Source organism: Lagopus muta, chromosome 7, assembly GCF_023343835.1.
Source record: "Lagopus muta isolate bLagMut1 chromosome 7, bLagMut1 primary, whole genome shotgun sequence".
NCBI lineage: Eukaryota > Metazoa > Chordata > Aves > Galliformes > Phasianidae > Lagopus > Lagopus muta.
The window spans coordinates 27738005-27754717 of NC_064439.1; the positions used below are offsets into that span (position 1 = coordinate 27738005).

The 16713-nt window shown below is 36.9% G+C and overlaps 1 protein-coding gene across 5 annotated transcripts in view; it reads right to left on the reverse strand.

Annotated features, from left to right (window-relative positions):
* The window catches only part of AGMO (alkylglycerol monooxygenase), a 183791-nt gene that overhangs the window by 154710 nt on the left and 12368 nt on the right, over window positions 1-16713 (reverse strand). For all 5 annotated transcript variants that reach the window (XM_048951394.1, XM_048951397.1, XM_048951393.1 and 2 more), the window contains exon 3: window positions 10136-10287. In XM_048951394.1, the coding sequence (XP_048807351.1) occupies window positions 10136-10287 (152 nt within the window). The remainder of the gene's footprint in view (window positions 1-10135; window positions 10288-16713) is intronic.

Genomic DNA, 16713 nt, shown 5'->3' on the forward strand with positions numbered 1-16713 from the left:
ATGTCCTTATCAGTGAGGCTGGGAACAGCGGTACTTCATCAGAAGAAAAGTTTTTAAAAACACAAGTGAACCAAGCGAGCAAGACCTCAGTACTCTCTGGGACCCTGCAAAACCTCGCCTTTCCTCACACATACATATTAATACGATTATTCACAATTTTTGTTTGCCAGCAACAGGAAGAAATTTTCAGACTACTTCAGCTTCCACTAAGCCATCAAAATAACTAAACCAGACACCAATATCCAGTGCTCCAGTCCAAGTGCCTTGCAGAATCCAACTATGAATATTGTAATAGCTCAATGATACTTATTCAAGATATCTGTCTTTCATACAGTTCTACCTATAAGAACACTGTAGATACCCTTTTTGCAATGGAATGTTTATATAATTTTTAGAGTATGTTTTATTTTTAAGATTAAAGAAGTAATTTTACTTTTTAAATATTTAACCTCAATTAATTCATTTAGATTTGACAAATAGTAATTCTTAATTAAATCTAATTGAGAAGCGCTATGGGTTATTCATATATCTTCAGTTCAGTAAGAACTGAAGAAAGAGTATTTAAAGATACTTTAGCTGTTAAAAATAGAAGAAAAACTCTAGTTAGTCTTTTTTGTTGTTACATCTTCCACCAGTACACTATCAATTTAGATAGCATGTGATGCGAGTACTGCAACCTGTATATTCAAAAAGCATTTTGGCAATTTAAACTTTAATTGAGGCAATAAATATGCATTGAGGGAAACATATGCAAAGAACATGTTCCAGATACAATAACATTTTGTCTGCTCCAAACACATTTTAAATGTTAATTGGCAATCTTTAAATAGATAATAAAGTATGGTAAATGGCCTAGATTTTTAGCAAGCAAGAAAAACTAGTACAGACATCCAGCTTCTAGAAATCTAAGCAATATTCTGAAAAGATCAGCATGCCATTTGGGAAACACTCCTAGTCTGCTTAAATAGCTTTCATTTCAGAAATGTTCAGCTTAAATTTCAGAATTGTTATTAACTTAAAAGAAAAAAACATCCTTTACAAAGTTTTCAAATTATCATGCAGCTATTCTACATAAGGAACGCACTTCAGTCAGTAAAAACTGAGGGTGTCAATTAGGAATTGGAATTATTTATTTATATCTAGTTCTGAAATTATCTCAGATAGATTGTGAGCATTTGGAAATATCTGCCAATCACATCAGCTGATACAAAGTATAACCAAAAACTACAAATATACACATAAAATGTGTATGGATGGATACACACTGGAAAGCTATTTAATTTACAGAAAGATTTGCTAGAAGAACACGTATCCTTGAAAGAAACGTAATAAGAATCTATCTAGTCCTAAAAAAATGGCTAATTTTATCCATGTTCCAATGAGAAGCAGAAGTGCAAACCCAAGCCCTAGGAGTGGTTTCATGCCCCAAGAAAGCAGGATTTGCATCTTTGCCTTACACCTCTAGCCATATGTTGCCTTACCTTTTCCCACAGGTATTCTGTGACAAGCAACACATGGCTTCTCCAAAGTTCAGTTCCACACGGTTTGAAAAGTGATTTCAATGAAATTTAAAATGCACCATTTTTAATTGCAAAGTACTTCATAGCAGCTCTTAGTTCAAGTGCAGCATCAGATCTAAGAGGTAGTACTCTGCACGTTTCTTTCTCCATTTTAAATCTATACAGACTAACAAACAGCAATAATGACCAGGCAATTTTTACTAGCACAGCAGGGGAAACACAACTCCTTTTTTTTAAACAGAAGAAGCACAAGCATCAAAATGGGCCATCTGTTTTAGCAATGCCTTTTATTTCGCTAGGACTCTGCTTCTACTTTAAGTGACAAAAAATAGTTACCAATGCTGCCGTTTGATGAATTTTATGACTTTTGCTTTTACTCTAAACCTAATTCCTTATAATTCCATTTTCATATAAGAAATTAAAAACTGTTGTTACATTTGGTACCTCTTACTTCTGATCTGCTGATTTCAGCAGATTGGTAAAACATAGAAGGGTCATAAAAAACAAACCTTCCCCCTTATAGACCATTCCTTTAAGCCTACGACAAAGTTCTTTAGCAAGTATGCAAATATACTTATCAGAAACATACAGCTACCATCCCCAAAATCATTGAAACTGGTTTAGGACTTTTTTTTGTGCTTTCGATGAAGCAATTTGTACGCAACTTATTTAGGAAATACATATTAATTTCTCTCTAAATTAGTAAGAAGCCTTTTGCTGAAATAAGTAACACGGCTTAAAATTATATCGAGGAAAATAAGAATATATGTTCTCTTGTGGGTTTTCACTTACAGTAAGTATATATTTCTAACTTTAAATACATAACTTACAGACAAGAAAAAAGGAAAATAAGACAGATGTAGCTGAACTTTTCCATGAACTTCCAAACACAGTTACTCTAAACTTGTGAATTCACTTGTTCGAAGACAGCTGTATAGCATTTGAGAGGTCAAATAGTATATCTACTAGAAACACTCCTTATATTTCTCAGGTAAAGCGCCCTTAGAACAAAATCTACAAACTACTGCAGTACTAGTTTCTCTTGCTCCACATTCACCAGATGTAAAAAACTCAATTCAAAACTTGAATAATCACACTTATATTTATTAAGATATTATAGAACAAAGTATTATGCACCATTTCATTGGTTTTCAGCAACAAACTGGGAAAACTATGTCAAATGAACTGTTTCTTCACAGTGTTAGATATTTTCACCTTCATGTCTCCAGTCTGAGACTACAAAGGGAATTTTTCCCCTTTCAAAATGTACAGACTAGAGGGCAGCAGTAGCCAAGGTTATGAATGTTTGAAGTCATCTGTCTTTCTGAATGGTCATCCCAAGTTACGTTACAGAAACTTCCTTCTCCCATTTCACCCCAGAAGATACTTGTTTGTGCTCAGTGACATTTCTATCAGGTTAATTCAGTAGTCAGACACATCACTATGATCACAACAGACATATATGCAACATATGCATATTTCTTCATTTTAGCCACTCATTTAATGTACACACTGGGTGAATTCCCTTCGGGAGTCCCAGAAGACAGTCAATTCACAGATGATTTGGAATTCATAATAAACTTCAGAAAATCTAGGTTTTACTACCTTAAAGAGAAAAAAAAAAGATGAAAAAGAACAAAGACTTTACCCATGGACTTCAATATATAAACATATTTATTGTGCATTTTCTAATGTTTCATTGTAAAAAGCATGTTACTAACTTGCTCTTTGACAAGATGATCCAGAACTTTTCCTCTAGTCCATGCACTCACGGGCAACCTCAGGCTCTGCATATGGGAAAAAGATGAGACTGCACTCTCCAGACACCCACAGGTATCTCTTGTTAATGCATGTCTATATAGAGAGCCTTGACAAGGACAATGCATTATGTAAATCCTCAAAGCAGGATTTCAGCAGTGCTTAAGAGGAGCATTAACTCTGTGCTGGCCCCTTTCCCAGCCATAAGAAAAGACGACTAACAAAGAAAATGGAGGAATATGGTTTCTTTTTCATTTTGTACTGGGGAACTTGCCAGATCTCTTGACTGCGGGAGCTTGAGAAAAGATAAACAATGCTGAGAGAAGATGGAAGGAAATGCCATCTGAATTTTTGCTATAAAAATTGTGTCAAAAAAAAGTCAGTTCACACTTTTATGAATATAGATTCATTATGTTTAAGGTTAAGAGATACATGGTCTCTGACATCTTACAAAAAAGTACTTTTATTCTTGTACCAAAGCTTAATTCACAATAGCCGTCAGGATCTATGAAAAACAATTATAATATATTTGAAGAAAACATGCAAGAATCACAGCAAGTCTTTAGTAACTTCTCTCCTTATACGCTTCCATCATCCAACTGTGAAAAGCTTATGCCTTCTCAGACTAGATGCTGAACCCAGATCACCATGCTTAATTCCTCACCTATAGCAACAAGCTGTATGTACTAATTTCTCCTCTGGAGCACATCTTACAGTAGTTCTAAAAAGCCAAGAGTCAGCAGTCAATCCCTTTTTCTGCAATCTAACCCATCAGAGAATTTGTTATTACCATCAATCTTAGTACCCTCTGGCATCTTAGCAAATCTATTCACTTGTAATCATCTTCTGAAGATTCAGAACTGAGAATTAATCAAATATTTTCTCTCATTCTCATCTTCTAAACTTGTCAGATCACAAGAATTTTCCAGCAAGTCACTTATCTCACAATTTCTAAAACAGAACAGAACAGAAAGAGGTCTGCGATATCTGCGTGTGCTACAACACATTTAACAGCCAAAATACATCCACCTCAAATCAGCACATTATTCTTGCCAATATACAAGAAATCAATCTTGTACACAATACAATATAATAGCAACCTGAAAACAATACAAGCAAGCTCCTATAATTCTGCAGGATTCTGGACCACTCCACGTCAGGAAGCCTGATTGCAGCTGAGAGTTTTTCAGAACAACCTTTTCTCAAACAAAATGTAGACTTGGCTGTCAGCAGAAGTGGTATCATTTTGGTTTGGTGAGACTGACTGTGGGTCTTCTGCAAATTTACTGCCCACTCTGAAAATTATATAAAAGGAGCACCTCTTGTTTCTAAGAAGAAATGTAAAAGATATGGTTGTAAAAATAAGGATATAGAAACAACAAAAGTTGTAATTTATTTACAGTGGAATTTGACAGCAGGGAATGAATCATAATCACATGAACTCACTCTATTTATTTTTAATTCATGTTATGCTGTCTGCAGGTATTAGATTAGAATCAATGAGAAGACAGAACAGAAAATATGGCAACCAGCTATGGCTTTTGCTATTTTTTGTGAAGCAAGCAGAGTCAACATTTTAATATCTTGCTCTCCCAAGCCTGTTTAAATAACAAGAAAAAATAACAACTGCCAGAATGACAAAAAATGTATTCTCTAAAATTCACAAAAAAACATTTTTCTCTTAATCACTGAGTATCAATTCCCTTTGCAATCAATACAAGCTGTGACAAGAAAAAGAGCACAGCTTCATTCAATCACTTGACAGTTTCCAAAGTTTTCTGTCTTTCATTGGGGCTGAATTAAACATGCTAGATAATCTATACGCTATATAATCTATAAGCTTACAAACAAAACAAAACAAACTAAAAAAAAATACTCACCACCCAACCATTCCTTTGCACCCCAAATGGAGCCTCTGGCATGTAAGAGAATATTTTCATTTACTGCTTTTCCAAGGGAAATGAAGGTTTTTCTGAAAAGAAAACCTTGTGTTCCTGACCATGTTCCCAATAACAAAAGTCAGACATCATTTCAAGGGAAATTCATTATAGTAAAACTTAAATCCCTTAAACCCAAAATTATTTCAATATACTATCAATTCTTAATATAAAATCTGCTTAACAAGTCCATTTTGATATACTGACTTCAGACAAGCACATTATAAAATGCAGATGAAAGGAGCACTTCAAAGGAAGGAATGGGTCAGATAAATAAAGATGGCATGATCATATGATTCCAATACACTCTCCAAAAATGAGTGGTGAATATAAATGCTGAAAAAAAATTTAGGCTCTACTGTCTCCTTCTTTAACAAGCTTGGAAGTTCAAACTCATCTTCTCATTGAACAGTAAATATAGCATTGTGCTAGCATCCAACATGCTAACATATTAGCATTATTAACTGCATATATGTATGATTAACAAAAATATTTGGACTGGTTTTTACTCTTGCATATCCTTATATTTTTAACAGCATGAATCATGAGACATTGTCTGTCCCCATTTATCCATATATGGTTTATCAGGATGACTTATCCACCTGTGCACTACTGACTCAAAAAAAGCCTTTTCTGTTCTCCCTAAAATCTCCAGATACTGCACAGATTCTGTGCAGTAAACATGGCTTACACTGTCTCAGTCCTTGATTAGTGGGCAATTCCTGTACCATTGCTAAGTTGACTCCATGGCGACTGAAAAGAGTTAGCTTTCTCTCTTAGGAAATCCAAAAGAATCCTCTTTCTAGATACAATTTCAATGATTTCATGTATGTAGTCACCACACAGCAGGTTTTTCAGAATTCAGTGGGTGATGTAAGGAAGAACAGCTAGGAATTGCTGAATTGTTCTATGAAATTGTAACTAAAGATGCTTATTGGGAAAAGGGGAAGAAGCTACATTACAGGTAAATAGGGCTAAGAGAGACCCTAATTTTAGAATTTTAGAAAGTTAAAAGTTCTAATTATTGGAAATCTTAGAAGTCCTCCTCAGCACACTCAGCTGAAACATTCTGCCACAGATTGGAGGCATGGCCTTTTGAGGACAAAGCCAAAACAACTTCTTGGGGTTTCTTCTTTGCCTTCTGACTCCTCAGAAGTTGTTTCAGCCAAACACTTGGTCCTATGGAGTGGGGGGAGTATGAAGAGTTCAGAGACTGTTGCTTCAGAATATGCCTGATTTATTTCTTATCCACCATAAATAGAGAATTATTAAGAGACACTCCATTAACTCAAAAGTTTACATAGCAGCTGGATAATCCTGCTAGAATATACTTATCAGCTGATGCCTGTTTCATGTGCACCACACGTAACTCAAAGCATGGGCTGATATTGGCTCAGGCTGCTGCTGACAGGGACCCTGTCACGTATCCCTTCTGCAGCTGACACGGCGGCCTCGAGCCTGGCAGAACAATGCAGCCGCCAAGGTTGGCCCAGCCAAAGGAAACTTGCTTCTCCCAGGTTGTCTGAGGGGAGGGACACTGAAGCAATGGAAATTCCCCAGCAGTAAAGGAGAACAAAAGAAAAGGTGTTGGAAGCTGCTGTTAGAAAGAGACAGGCTCTCGGAACCTACCGACCGCCAAACCAGTCTCCCAGGGCCTGAAAGCAGAGAGGAGAGACCCCAAACTGTCCTCAAAACCCACTGCTCATCACCAACCTGTCTCTGAGAGACAGCTCCTTGTTTTTGCATAGACCTGGAAGTCTCTAGATTTCCTTCCCTGATTAAAAGGTGTGGCTGCTGAAGAAATTAGTTTACGGAGTCTCTAAATTCCTTACTGTCGCTATCATATATCTGCCACAGACATATCAGTGAAGCCAGAGCTCAGGGAGGAGCGTGCTCCACCACAGCCAGAGCTCTGCGCTGCCTTGGGACCAGCAAATCCCATTTTCCAGCAGGAATAACTCTGCAAAGGACTCTGCACCTGGAGAGGAAGCTTGAGGAGTAATCCATACATGCTAGATTAAAATGTCTGCTAAAAATCCCCTAACTCACGCATATCCTTCCCCCCATCCAAACAAAAAAAAAAAAAAAAAAAAAAAAAAAAAAAACCACACAAAAAACTGTTATTTTACAGCTTATTTTCTTTAGTAGTATGGCCATACTGATTGTTTCTACTGAAACAATGGAAAAAATTACAGCAACTTACAAATTCATTAAAACACCAAGAGAAAAAAACAGTGGCTAACTAAATTCTCCCATTGACTGCCATGGCTTTTGGATCAGGCCCAGAAGAACGCTGGAATAAGTGGTGAAACATTTTATTTTCTAACTTTTCAGTAGCTACTGCAAACAATGGAAAACACGAGCACATACTTAGAATAACTTTATCCTTTACAAAAAAATGAGGTCACACCTAAAAATACTTCCTCTTGTTTCTGTATAACTTCAGTTTATGATAATAGCTATTACACACATATAGTGAAGAGGAAAAAATAGCTTCCCAAGTACTGGGTAAAAACTTGATATTCCACATTAGAGTTTCTGCTCCAGAGGAAACTCTGAAGTCTGAAAGGATTCAGCTCTTTTATTTAAATAGCAGACTGAATAATTCAATTATTGGAAGGACAATGTGAAAATAAGGTAGTAAGTAGCTGCGAGTTTGTCTTATCAAAAAATTGCTTGGAGACAGGAAAAGCTATGCGATAACGACAAAATTTATCTGAACTTTAGTTCTTCATTTTGAAACAATTAGTGTCGTTATTTACATCCCTAGACAAAGTCCACACAGTTTTAATTTCCTGGGATATATACATGTGCTACTAATTTGTAACTTTGCTCTAGAATCCAAGCCTGAATCATCAGGCCCTGTCACTTTCTAGCACAAGGGTGTGTTTGTCCACTTATACCAGAGACTGATCCAGCATCTCCACATCTCCAAATGCGGAGATATTTTTCAAGAATCTACATTTTAAAAGCATATCCTACATTCAAATTTTCCTTTCCAACTTCTGAATCTATCTACTTTTTGCAGCTGTGTTGCCTTGTTCCAGATATTATCGCTACTCAACCAGAGGAAGACTGTTGTTTATGCTAAAATCCACATTTAGAGTGATTTTTCTATAACGCTGCATCAGTTCCCTGCTGAGAACACAGACTTGACAGCAAGCAACATTCCTGCAGCCTCCAGAAAACTAACTTAGCTTTTACAGATAGCTCAGTGCTGACCTTGAGACATGAACAACATTTTACACGTTTTCCATAGCATCATTACGTACTGAGAGAGCTATCTTGGATTTTAATTCTAAAACTGCTAGCGTGATCCATTTCTAAATACGCAGTCCCAATGTTCCTCTCAAAATATAGAGAAGCAGATGAAAGTGAATTCACAGTTGCTGTAGGAACAGAAAAACGTGCAACTGCTTTAGAAAGCATAGAGCTGATCCTGCTTCTTTCTCTGGCACTGGGTATTTTACCACTGACTGGTGAAAATGGAGCCGAGATAGCAATTTTCTAACAATTTCAGGCAACAATTTTTCAGCTAAAAACACAGGAATATCCTCCCACCCTGGTCCAGTCCTCAGCCGGAGCCGCAGCCCTGCCAGCACTGTTAATGTCATTGTTTGCGAAGCGTATTCCCAGTCTCGCGCACACCCACGCAGGGCTCCAGCTCCCAGCCACGATGTCCCCCCGGCACATTGTTCCAGCTCCCTACGCTTCCTCACCTCCTGCCCCGTCCCCCTGTGAGCCCTGGCCCCCCACACCATTGTTTGTCCCCCTGCACCCACCCTGCATTGTTCTCCCCACCTGGGAGGGACCTTTCCTACCTCCCACTCCCCACAGAAGTTCATGCTTTCTCACCCACTTCCACATTCTCCACACACCTATTGGCATCAAAACATTTTCACTTTTTGAAAGCACGTTACATAAACTTTCATTACAACATTTCACAGCTTTTATGGGTTGTGGGCACTCTGCCTTGGGAGGCCCAATCCAAAATATGAAACAATAAGGAAACTTGTACTTCTTCACTCTGGGCTTTTGTATCAGTACTAATCTTAGGCCTGATCTAAGTGTTACTGGACTTGCAGACAGAACACAAAAGGATAGACCAAACATACACTGTTATCACAGAAGGAAAATACAGAATGTATACAAAGAGAAATTGACATTATTATGCTCTCACAGTATACAAGAACGGAAGTAACTGGCATGATTTACACAGCCTCCACTGCTACGATAAATACAGGTTGAATCCTTTTCAAATTCATGTATAAGGCCAAGTAAAATAAAATTAAAATAAAATAAAATTTAAAATGTACTTCTCAAAAAGAGAATAGTAATAACATGCAAGTCAAGCATTAATTATAGACAGGATATATAAACATAAATATAAACATATGTGGGTGTGTATATACATATGTACAAAATGTGTGCCTATCTAAACACAGAGTACAAAAATACTTTCATTCATTTCTCAATTATGTAATTATTGATATTTTTTTCCATTCAAAATGAATAGAAACAGATGAAGCTATCCAGATAGCCTATCACTGTTTTGGCCACCTTGTTTTCTTTTACACTTAATTTTTGTATGAAGCTGTATTTTTCACATAGGCATATGGGATACTATAATACACAAGTTATATTTGCTTCTCATTCTTTTCCTGTAAGATGCTACTTTAGCTTTGCTACTTTCAAAAATATACTCCCTCTTTCCATTAAATCATATCTATTAGACAAATAGTATGATTTACAAACTGTACATCAAGCTTAAAGTATCAGTGAATCTTTGTTAATCCTTGAGAATAAAGCGGCTAAGCATGCCCAAAGTAGATTAGGCATAGAGACAAAAATAAATACTTCATTCTATTCAGAAATATTTAACACAGTTGATATTTTAATACACAAAAAGCTCACACTTACCATGACTGATGCGGTGAAACCAGTAGTATGCGAAGTCCACTCCCAGAAATGTCAAATACCATGTCCATGGTGAGTCCCAGGGCAGTTCAAAGAGTTTGTAGTTATTCCATACATAGATGTAACTAACTAGGTCAACACTTCTGAATAAAACACTGAAACAGAAAACCAAATAGTTTTATCAGTCTATTTACCACAGGAGTCTTTTTGTAACACACATAAACTGTGTCCAAGCCTCACAATCTTTGTCAAGTAATAAAAACAACACTGACTTCATAGATCTGAAGGAACAGTACTACTGAGTTTTTTAAAACAAGCTCTCACCCACTCATCACCTGCATTTTGGCATGAAGCATGCTCATTAAGCAACCATTAAGCAGTCGTTCCTTCCAGGTGGCACAGTGCTTCTGTTCTCACCTGGCTGGAAGAAACTCATTAATTCTCAAGTTTGAAGTAGTGGCAATCATTTTCAATTCAAACTCAAATGTATGATTATTGTAAAAGAACTAAAATCTTTACCTTAATATTGTAAATATGATGCAGTTAGATATGAGACTGAGGATGAGTAAGAGAAATTACTAGAGAATCTTACAGGCTCAAAAACTGTGCCCATGAGAACCTAATGAGTTTTAACCAAGGCAATGTGCAAGGTGTTACACTTGGGTTGAGGCAATCTGAGATAGGAGTACAGACTGGGAGAACTCGCTGAGGACAGCCTTGCAGAGAAGGACTTGAGGTTCCTGATGACAAAAAACTGGACTTGAGCCAGTAGTATTTGCTTGTAGCCCAGAAGGGGAATGGCTTTAAACTAAAAGACAGGAGATTTAGGTTAGATTCTAGGAAGATCTTTTTTACTCAGCAGGTAGCAAGGCACTGGTACAAGCTGCCCAGAGAGGTTGTGGATGCCCCACCCCTCAAGGTATTCAAGGCCAGTTTGGACAGAATCCTGGGCTGATCTAGTGGCTGGCAACCCCACCCATGGCAGGAGGGCCTGAACTAGATGATCTTTAATGTCCCCTCCAACCTAAGCCATGATATGATTCTACGATAATTCCTTTTCTGAAGTTCCTGACTGGTTCAGCTGAGTTCAGTATAGAGTGGATTTAATGCTAGGATTGGCACACGGAATGTGTGAGAGCTCATTCTGAGGATGCCATTTGTCTCTGTCCATACCTGCTCATTTTTGTGTCACTATTTTTCATGTAGACGATTTCAGTGTTTTAGTTTACTGCACAGCCCCCCCAAAAACTTGAATCAACAGAATTAAGAGGACATATTATATCCTTTCTCTTCCAAAAGCTTGTTTTACAGCCTGGGAAAACACTGATATGTCTTACTGGCCATGTAGAATTGTACTAAACATTCTTGAAAATAGTATGATCATGCACTGTCCTTTTCAGTAGATGGACTGAAATAGGAGGGAATCTCAGAAAATGTTTCCTTTTCAAGTCAAGAACCATACTCTCACTGAACTTTGTGGTCATCTTCATATTTTCACGGAGACATATATTCAGTACTTCCATGCCTCCAGCATTAATACTTCTTTCCATAATGGTATTTTAAATGAAATTATTAAAAAGAAACAAAGTAAGCTAAAAATCCAAAGTTTCCAATATTGGGCATCAAGTAGAATAGCATTACATCCTCCACATCATGCAGAGAAGATGAAGGAGGTGCTCCTTGGGAAGATGAGAAATAATGTATTTTCCCTGACCAGCTGCCATACCTTACCCACAACAAACTCATTCCTACACCTAATACAAATAAACCAATCCATGTTTTAGGCAAAAACAAAATGGCAACAAAACTGAAACATTTTCATTTTGTCAACAGGCAGATTAAAGATTTCTCTTAAGTTGCAATGGCAGGTGTATCTGCAACTTCAAAAAATCAACTGATCTATGCCCAGAAGTTGGACCTTACACACCTGGAACATGTTTAATTTTCATAAGAGCTGTGTTCTATAAATATTTTTAAAGAAGATTATATATGTCCAACCAGGTTTTTGCTATTCACCTCATGAGGCATCTGTAAAGGTTAGTATAAATTCTCAATCACTTTCACAACAGGTCAGAAGGGAGCTGATATTATTCAAACACAAAGAAATGGGCATTTCTTAACATCTTTTCAACGGCCAGGAAATTTAAAACACCTTTTGCAACATACAGTATCAGTTATTATTAGGTACTGTTTTCTTACTTTATTCTTCTGCTTTTATTAACATATAATGCCTTTGCAGTACATCCAAAGATATGTGGACTGGTACATTTTCTCCATTTTTGATCAGCTTTCAATATTTCACCCTTGAGTCTTTTTTTTTTTTTTCTTTTCATTTTTTCCACAAGTTGAGGCCAAGGTGTAAAACTTGAGCTACCCTTACAACACATTTTTTATGTGTAATTTGCTGTACAAGTCAGAATTTGCTTATTCTTTCCTTCATGCTTGAATCACAATTCTACAACACATACCACTAGCTGATTACTATAATTAATTTGGAGCAATCCATCATATCACTGTGCAATGCTGGAGAAAGAAGAGTTGCTTAGCTAAGTTTTTTCTTTTTTTTTTTTTTTAATTTACAGTGTGATAGATAGAAAAGTCCAGAGCTTGCATTCAATTACAACTCCGAAAGTTCACTTGGAGTTTTAAAGGTTTATATTGCCTATTTTTTCTCCCTTAAGTTCCATTTTCACTTCTTGAAAATACTGAGGAGAACTTAAGAAAACGTTTTCCTCATTTAAATGTTAGTTTTTAACCATAAATATGACAGAAGTAGATAGCTAAGACTTTTGTCATCTAGTCCAATCCTCTGCATAAGGAGTAATAAATTCTAAAACAGAGAGATTACACAGAAAACCTTATTATATACATTACATTGATTAGTCTTCTTGGATTTTGAATATTTCTACTGAAAATTTTCTTATGATGTACAAAGTAGGCACTTAGGCAACTGTTTTGACTCAGATAGATGGTTTTTCTCTCTTAGTTTCTAAAGTTCATACATACTTTATTTAAAGGTGACAATATTTGTTTTAATAAACCATTTCCCCTTTCTCCTTCCACTGGGTCAGATTATCACTTCCTCTGATTAAAAAAGTCCAAGAAGGAAATTCTGGGAGATGAACTCTCCATGTGGACACGAAGATCTACTTACAGTAGATCCCAATGGGATAATGAAGGAGGGAAAAGGTGGAGAAAATTCAACTGGAAGAACAGGCGGCTGACTCCTGGCAAAAATAACCTGTAAGTCCTGTTATGCTTCCTCCAGCTCACAGATCAACCTTTGAGCCTGGAATCAGCTTTCAGAAAAAGTCTTCCATGGTCCCCAGAACAGTCAACGAAAGTGAGAAGGATCAGGGGGCAATAGCTGTTGTCTCTCTAAGCACAGGGAAAGAACTGTATATTGAAAGTGAAGTCCGCAAGGAGACAACCTAGGCTCTTGCCACTGCTGCAGTCACCACCTCGCATCACACTGGGACACGACCTGGGGCCCCTGAGCTAAAAAACACAGCTCTACAGCTGGACCTACAAAGCCTCAGCTCTCAAGAGCTTTAACAGACTTGCATCCTTGGAGGTCAGACACAGAGGGAAACATGTTAAGACACCTCGGTCAGGAGGTTATATTATCATTAAAAATAGTGAAGTATTACTAATACATTGTTTCCCTGGGTTAAACAAATTAAGTTTTCCCAGCCTGATTCAACTACATCAATGTAAAGTTTCAAAATGTTGAACAAAGGCAGTTTCTCCTCTGTAATTGGAAATTATTCAGGCTATATACGTAACAGCAGGATATATGAATAATTAAAAGGTCTGTAAGCTTTTGTTTCAGCATGGAAACTGTAAGGATTTCCATTTCCAAAGACCCTCATAGAGCTTTCTTTTTCAGATGAAAAATTGGCTCCAGTCACAATTGAAATAAACATTTTGATAATATGAATTCAGTAAAGAAGAGAAAGGGGAAGGAGGTAGAAGAGCCTTGAGAAAATGTCCATTTGCAAAGCAAAGCAAACCTTCTGCAACTGAAATCCCCTTTTATTTCCTGTACAGGTGCCAGGTTTTGAACAGACACCCAATTTATTACCTTGTCAGCTGACTTATTAGGGTTGACACAAATCGAACTGAAATATGCCTGACATACTGCAGTCAAGGCTTTTTTCACACTTTAGCATAAAGCCAAACTTTCCACAAGATGGAGGGAAGGGGAGAGGGAGCTGTGGGAGTTCTATTCCCTGTTTTCTATCATCAAGATGAATATGATCCTCTCCCATTCTTAATATGCAAAATCAGTCATGAAATAACCTAAGGCTAAAAAATAATTCACCAAAATGATACATCTGGGAAATGATTATCAGGCTCTGGAAAGCCCTTGATTACAGGAAATAGCACCTACATTTAGAAAAAATGTTCCCACCAGACACAAAAGCTGAATTAAATGCTCTCCTCTTCCTCAGTATGGCTTTCTTCTCTGGCATTTTAGTCTAAATAATGCAAATCCCTGGTTTTCCTCACGTGGAAAAAAATATTATCAATTCCAAAGCAAAGTGAAATAGAGGTAAATTTGGTATTCCTACTAGCTGTGCTACATGCCCTCTTAGTCAAGATGTCACCTTACAGAGCTGTTTTTCACCAGACCTGATCCTGCTACACTTTCTTTTTTTGTCCTCCAATTCAAGAAACCAGTATTAACTTCTAATAGTGGGTGGTATCAAACATGAAAAAAAACAGGCTTTGGAAGCAAAAGGCAGTATCTTTATTCTTAATATCTCCTGCCTGTATAATTTGAGTCATTTATTCTTTTCTTTGCTCTTTCATACATAAAGAAGCAATCAATTTTAAAAAAATCAATATTAAATATTTAAAATATTTTTGTCAGAAATTCCACTGCCTTTCATAATACAACCCATGGCAATAACACCTCCCATCCTAACTTCATATGCAGTCCTTTGGTAAATTTATGTACAGGTTATCTTTTAAAAATTTTAAATTCTTTATTTCTGTACACCTGTACTTCTGACAAGGAAGCTTGTTCTTCTTCCTTTATAAAATGGAAATTGCATTTCTTAGATCTATTTATACCTAGCCAGAAGGCTTAGCGGTAAAATGAGTTCCAGTAAATTCAGGACATGCAGTGTTAGGAGATACTAAAACATCATTTTACATGAAGCAACAGACCTGATGTTTTAATGTTTATATAAATAACACCATGCAAGTGTAACATAAGAGCTTAGTATGCTCTTTTGATAAAGAATTTTAATCTCTCCTACTTGCTGAAGAGTGGCTATTCCACTGAAGTCAGCAAATCTGCATTAGCATTTGAGTTAGATTAGGAACAAGCCTATTATATTCTCAAAAGTCACATAGGCAGAAGTTATGAGTTATCTAGAACAAAGAAAGAGGTAATACAACTGTTCTCATAGTCAAATAGCTTCAGTGAGATATAGTGCATCAAACGTTGAAGTAAAAAACATTTACATAATTTTTAGTGAACAGCTTTTGCCATGATTCTGAATTTTTCAAGTCATAGTTTGTTGTTCACACAAGTCTAATATTTTCATTAATTTAGAAAATTACGGAGAAATTTTTCCCCAATTTCCATAACGCAGCAAACGGTTAGCCAGTTCTAAAAATGCTACCCCGGTGCTCCATCTAGTGGAATTCTGATTTAAGCCTAATAAATGTTTTAGCAAAGACCAGTACTTTACCCAGAAAAGTACCCTACATAGTTTGGAGTAGGTGGTTTCTAAAAAAAGAATTGCATGCATGCTCATGAAATTTACATTAGTGAAAAATATAGAATAAAAATATATGCAATAGCTGAAGGTTTTGAGAAATTTGTATATTTTGTGAGCTTCAGAGATTACTGAATTTAATAACATGTTTTTGGTAAGAGTCAACTCAGTTCACAGCCTGTGTTTTCACAGAAGACCACAAATATATCTGAGAATAAATGTTAACAGATGGTTTTTACATTTCAAGTCATGCTGGGTGCAAAACTGGGCTCTGATATTTATGAATTCAGAGACCTTTATTTGGGCCACTGTCTAGAAAACAAGAAGTGATGCAGTACTAAAAATGTAAACAAATACAAATTCTGAAAACTGCTGTCTCATTATCAAGAGGTTACAACTCAAAAGAGCGATTGGCTTCCTGACAGGTTTGCGTGAAACATGGCAAGCTCTTGAACATCGTCGTAGCGACTAGTTGTTTCAGTCAATTAGTTTGAGAACATCCTGATTCTCCTAAGACTCTCTCCTATATTCTGCTCTTTAATGCTTAGTACCTTATACATCATTTCATTAGAAACTCCGGAGCCTTAAGCTCTGGCTCAGAGCTTTCCTTAGTCATCACCAGAAAGTAGCACGCTACGCACACCAGGCTGTCCACAGCTACTCACTGGTACTCCTGCACTCTGCCAGGAGTTGTGCTCACACAGATGCTTTCCAGCATGTCTCAAACAAAACTAATCAGGTTTGCAAAATACTCCGTTCAAACTCCTGACTGTCACCAATCTGCCCAGGGGAGTACCCACCACTGCCACAGGTGGAGATGGTAACAGGGGTGCAGGGAGGTGGTGATGA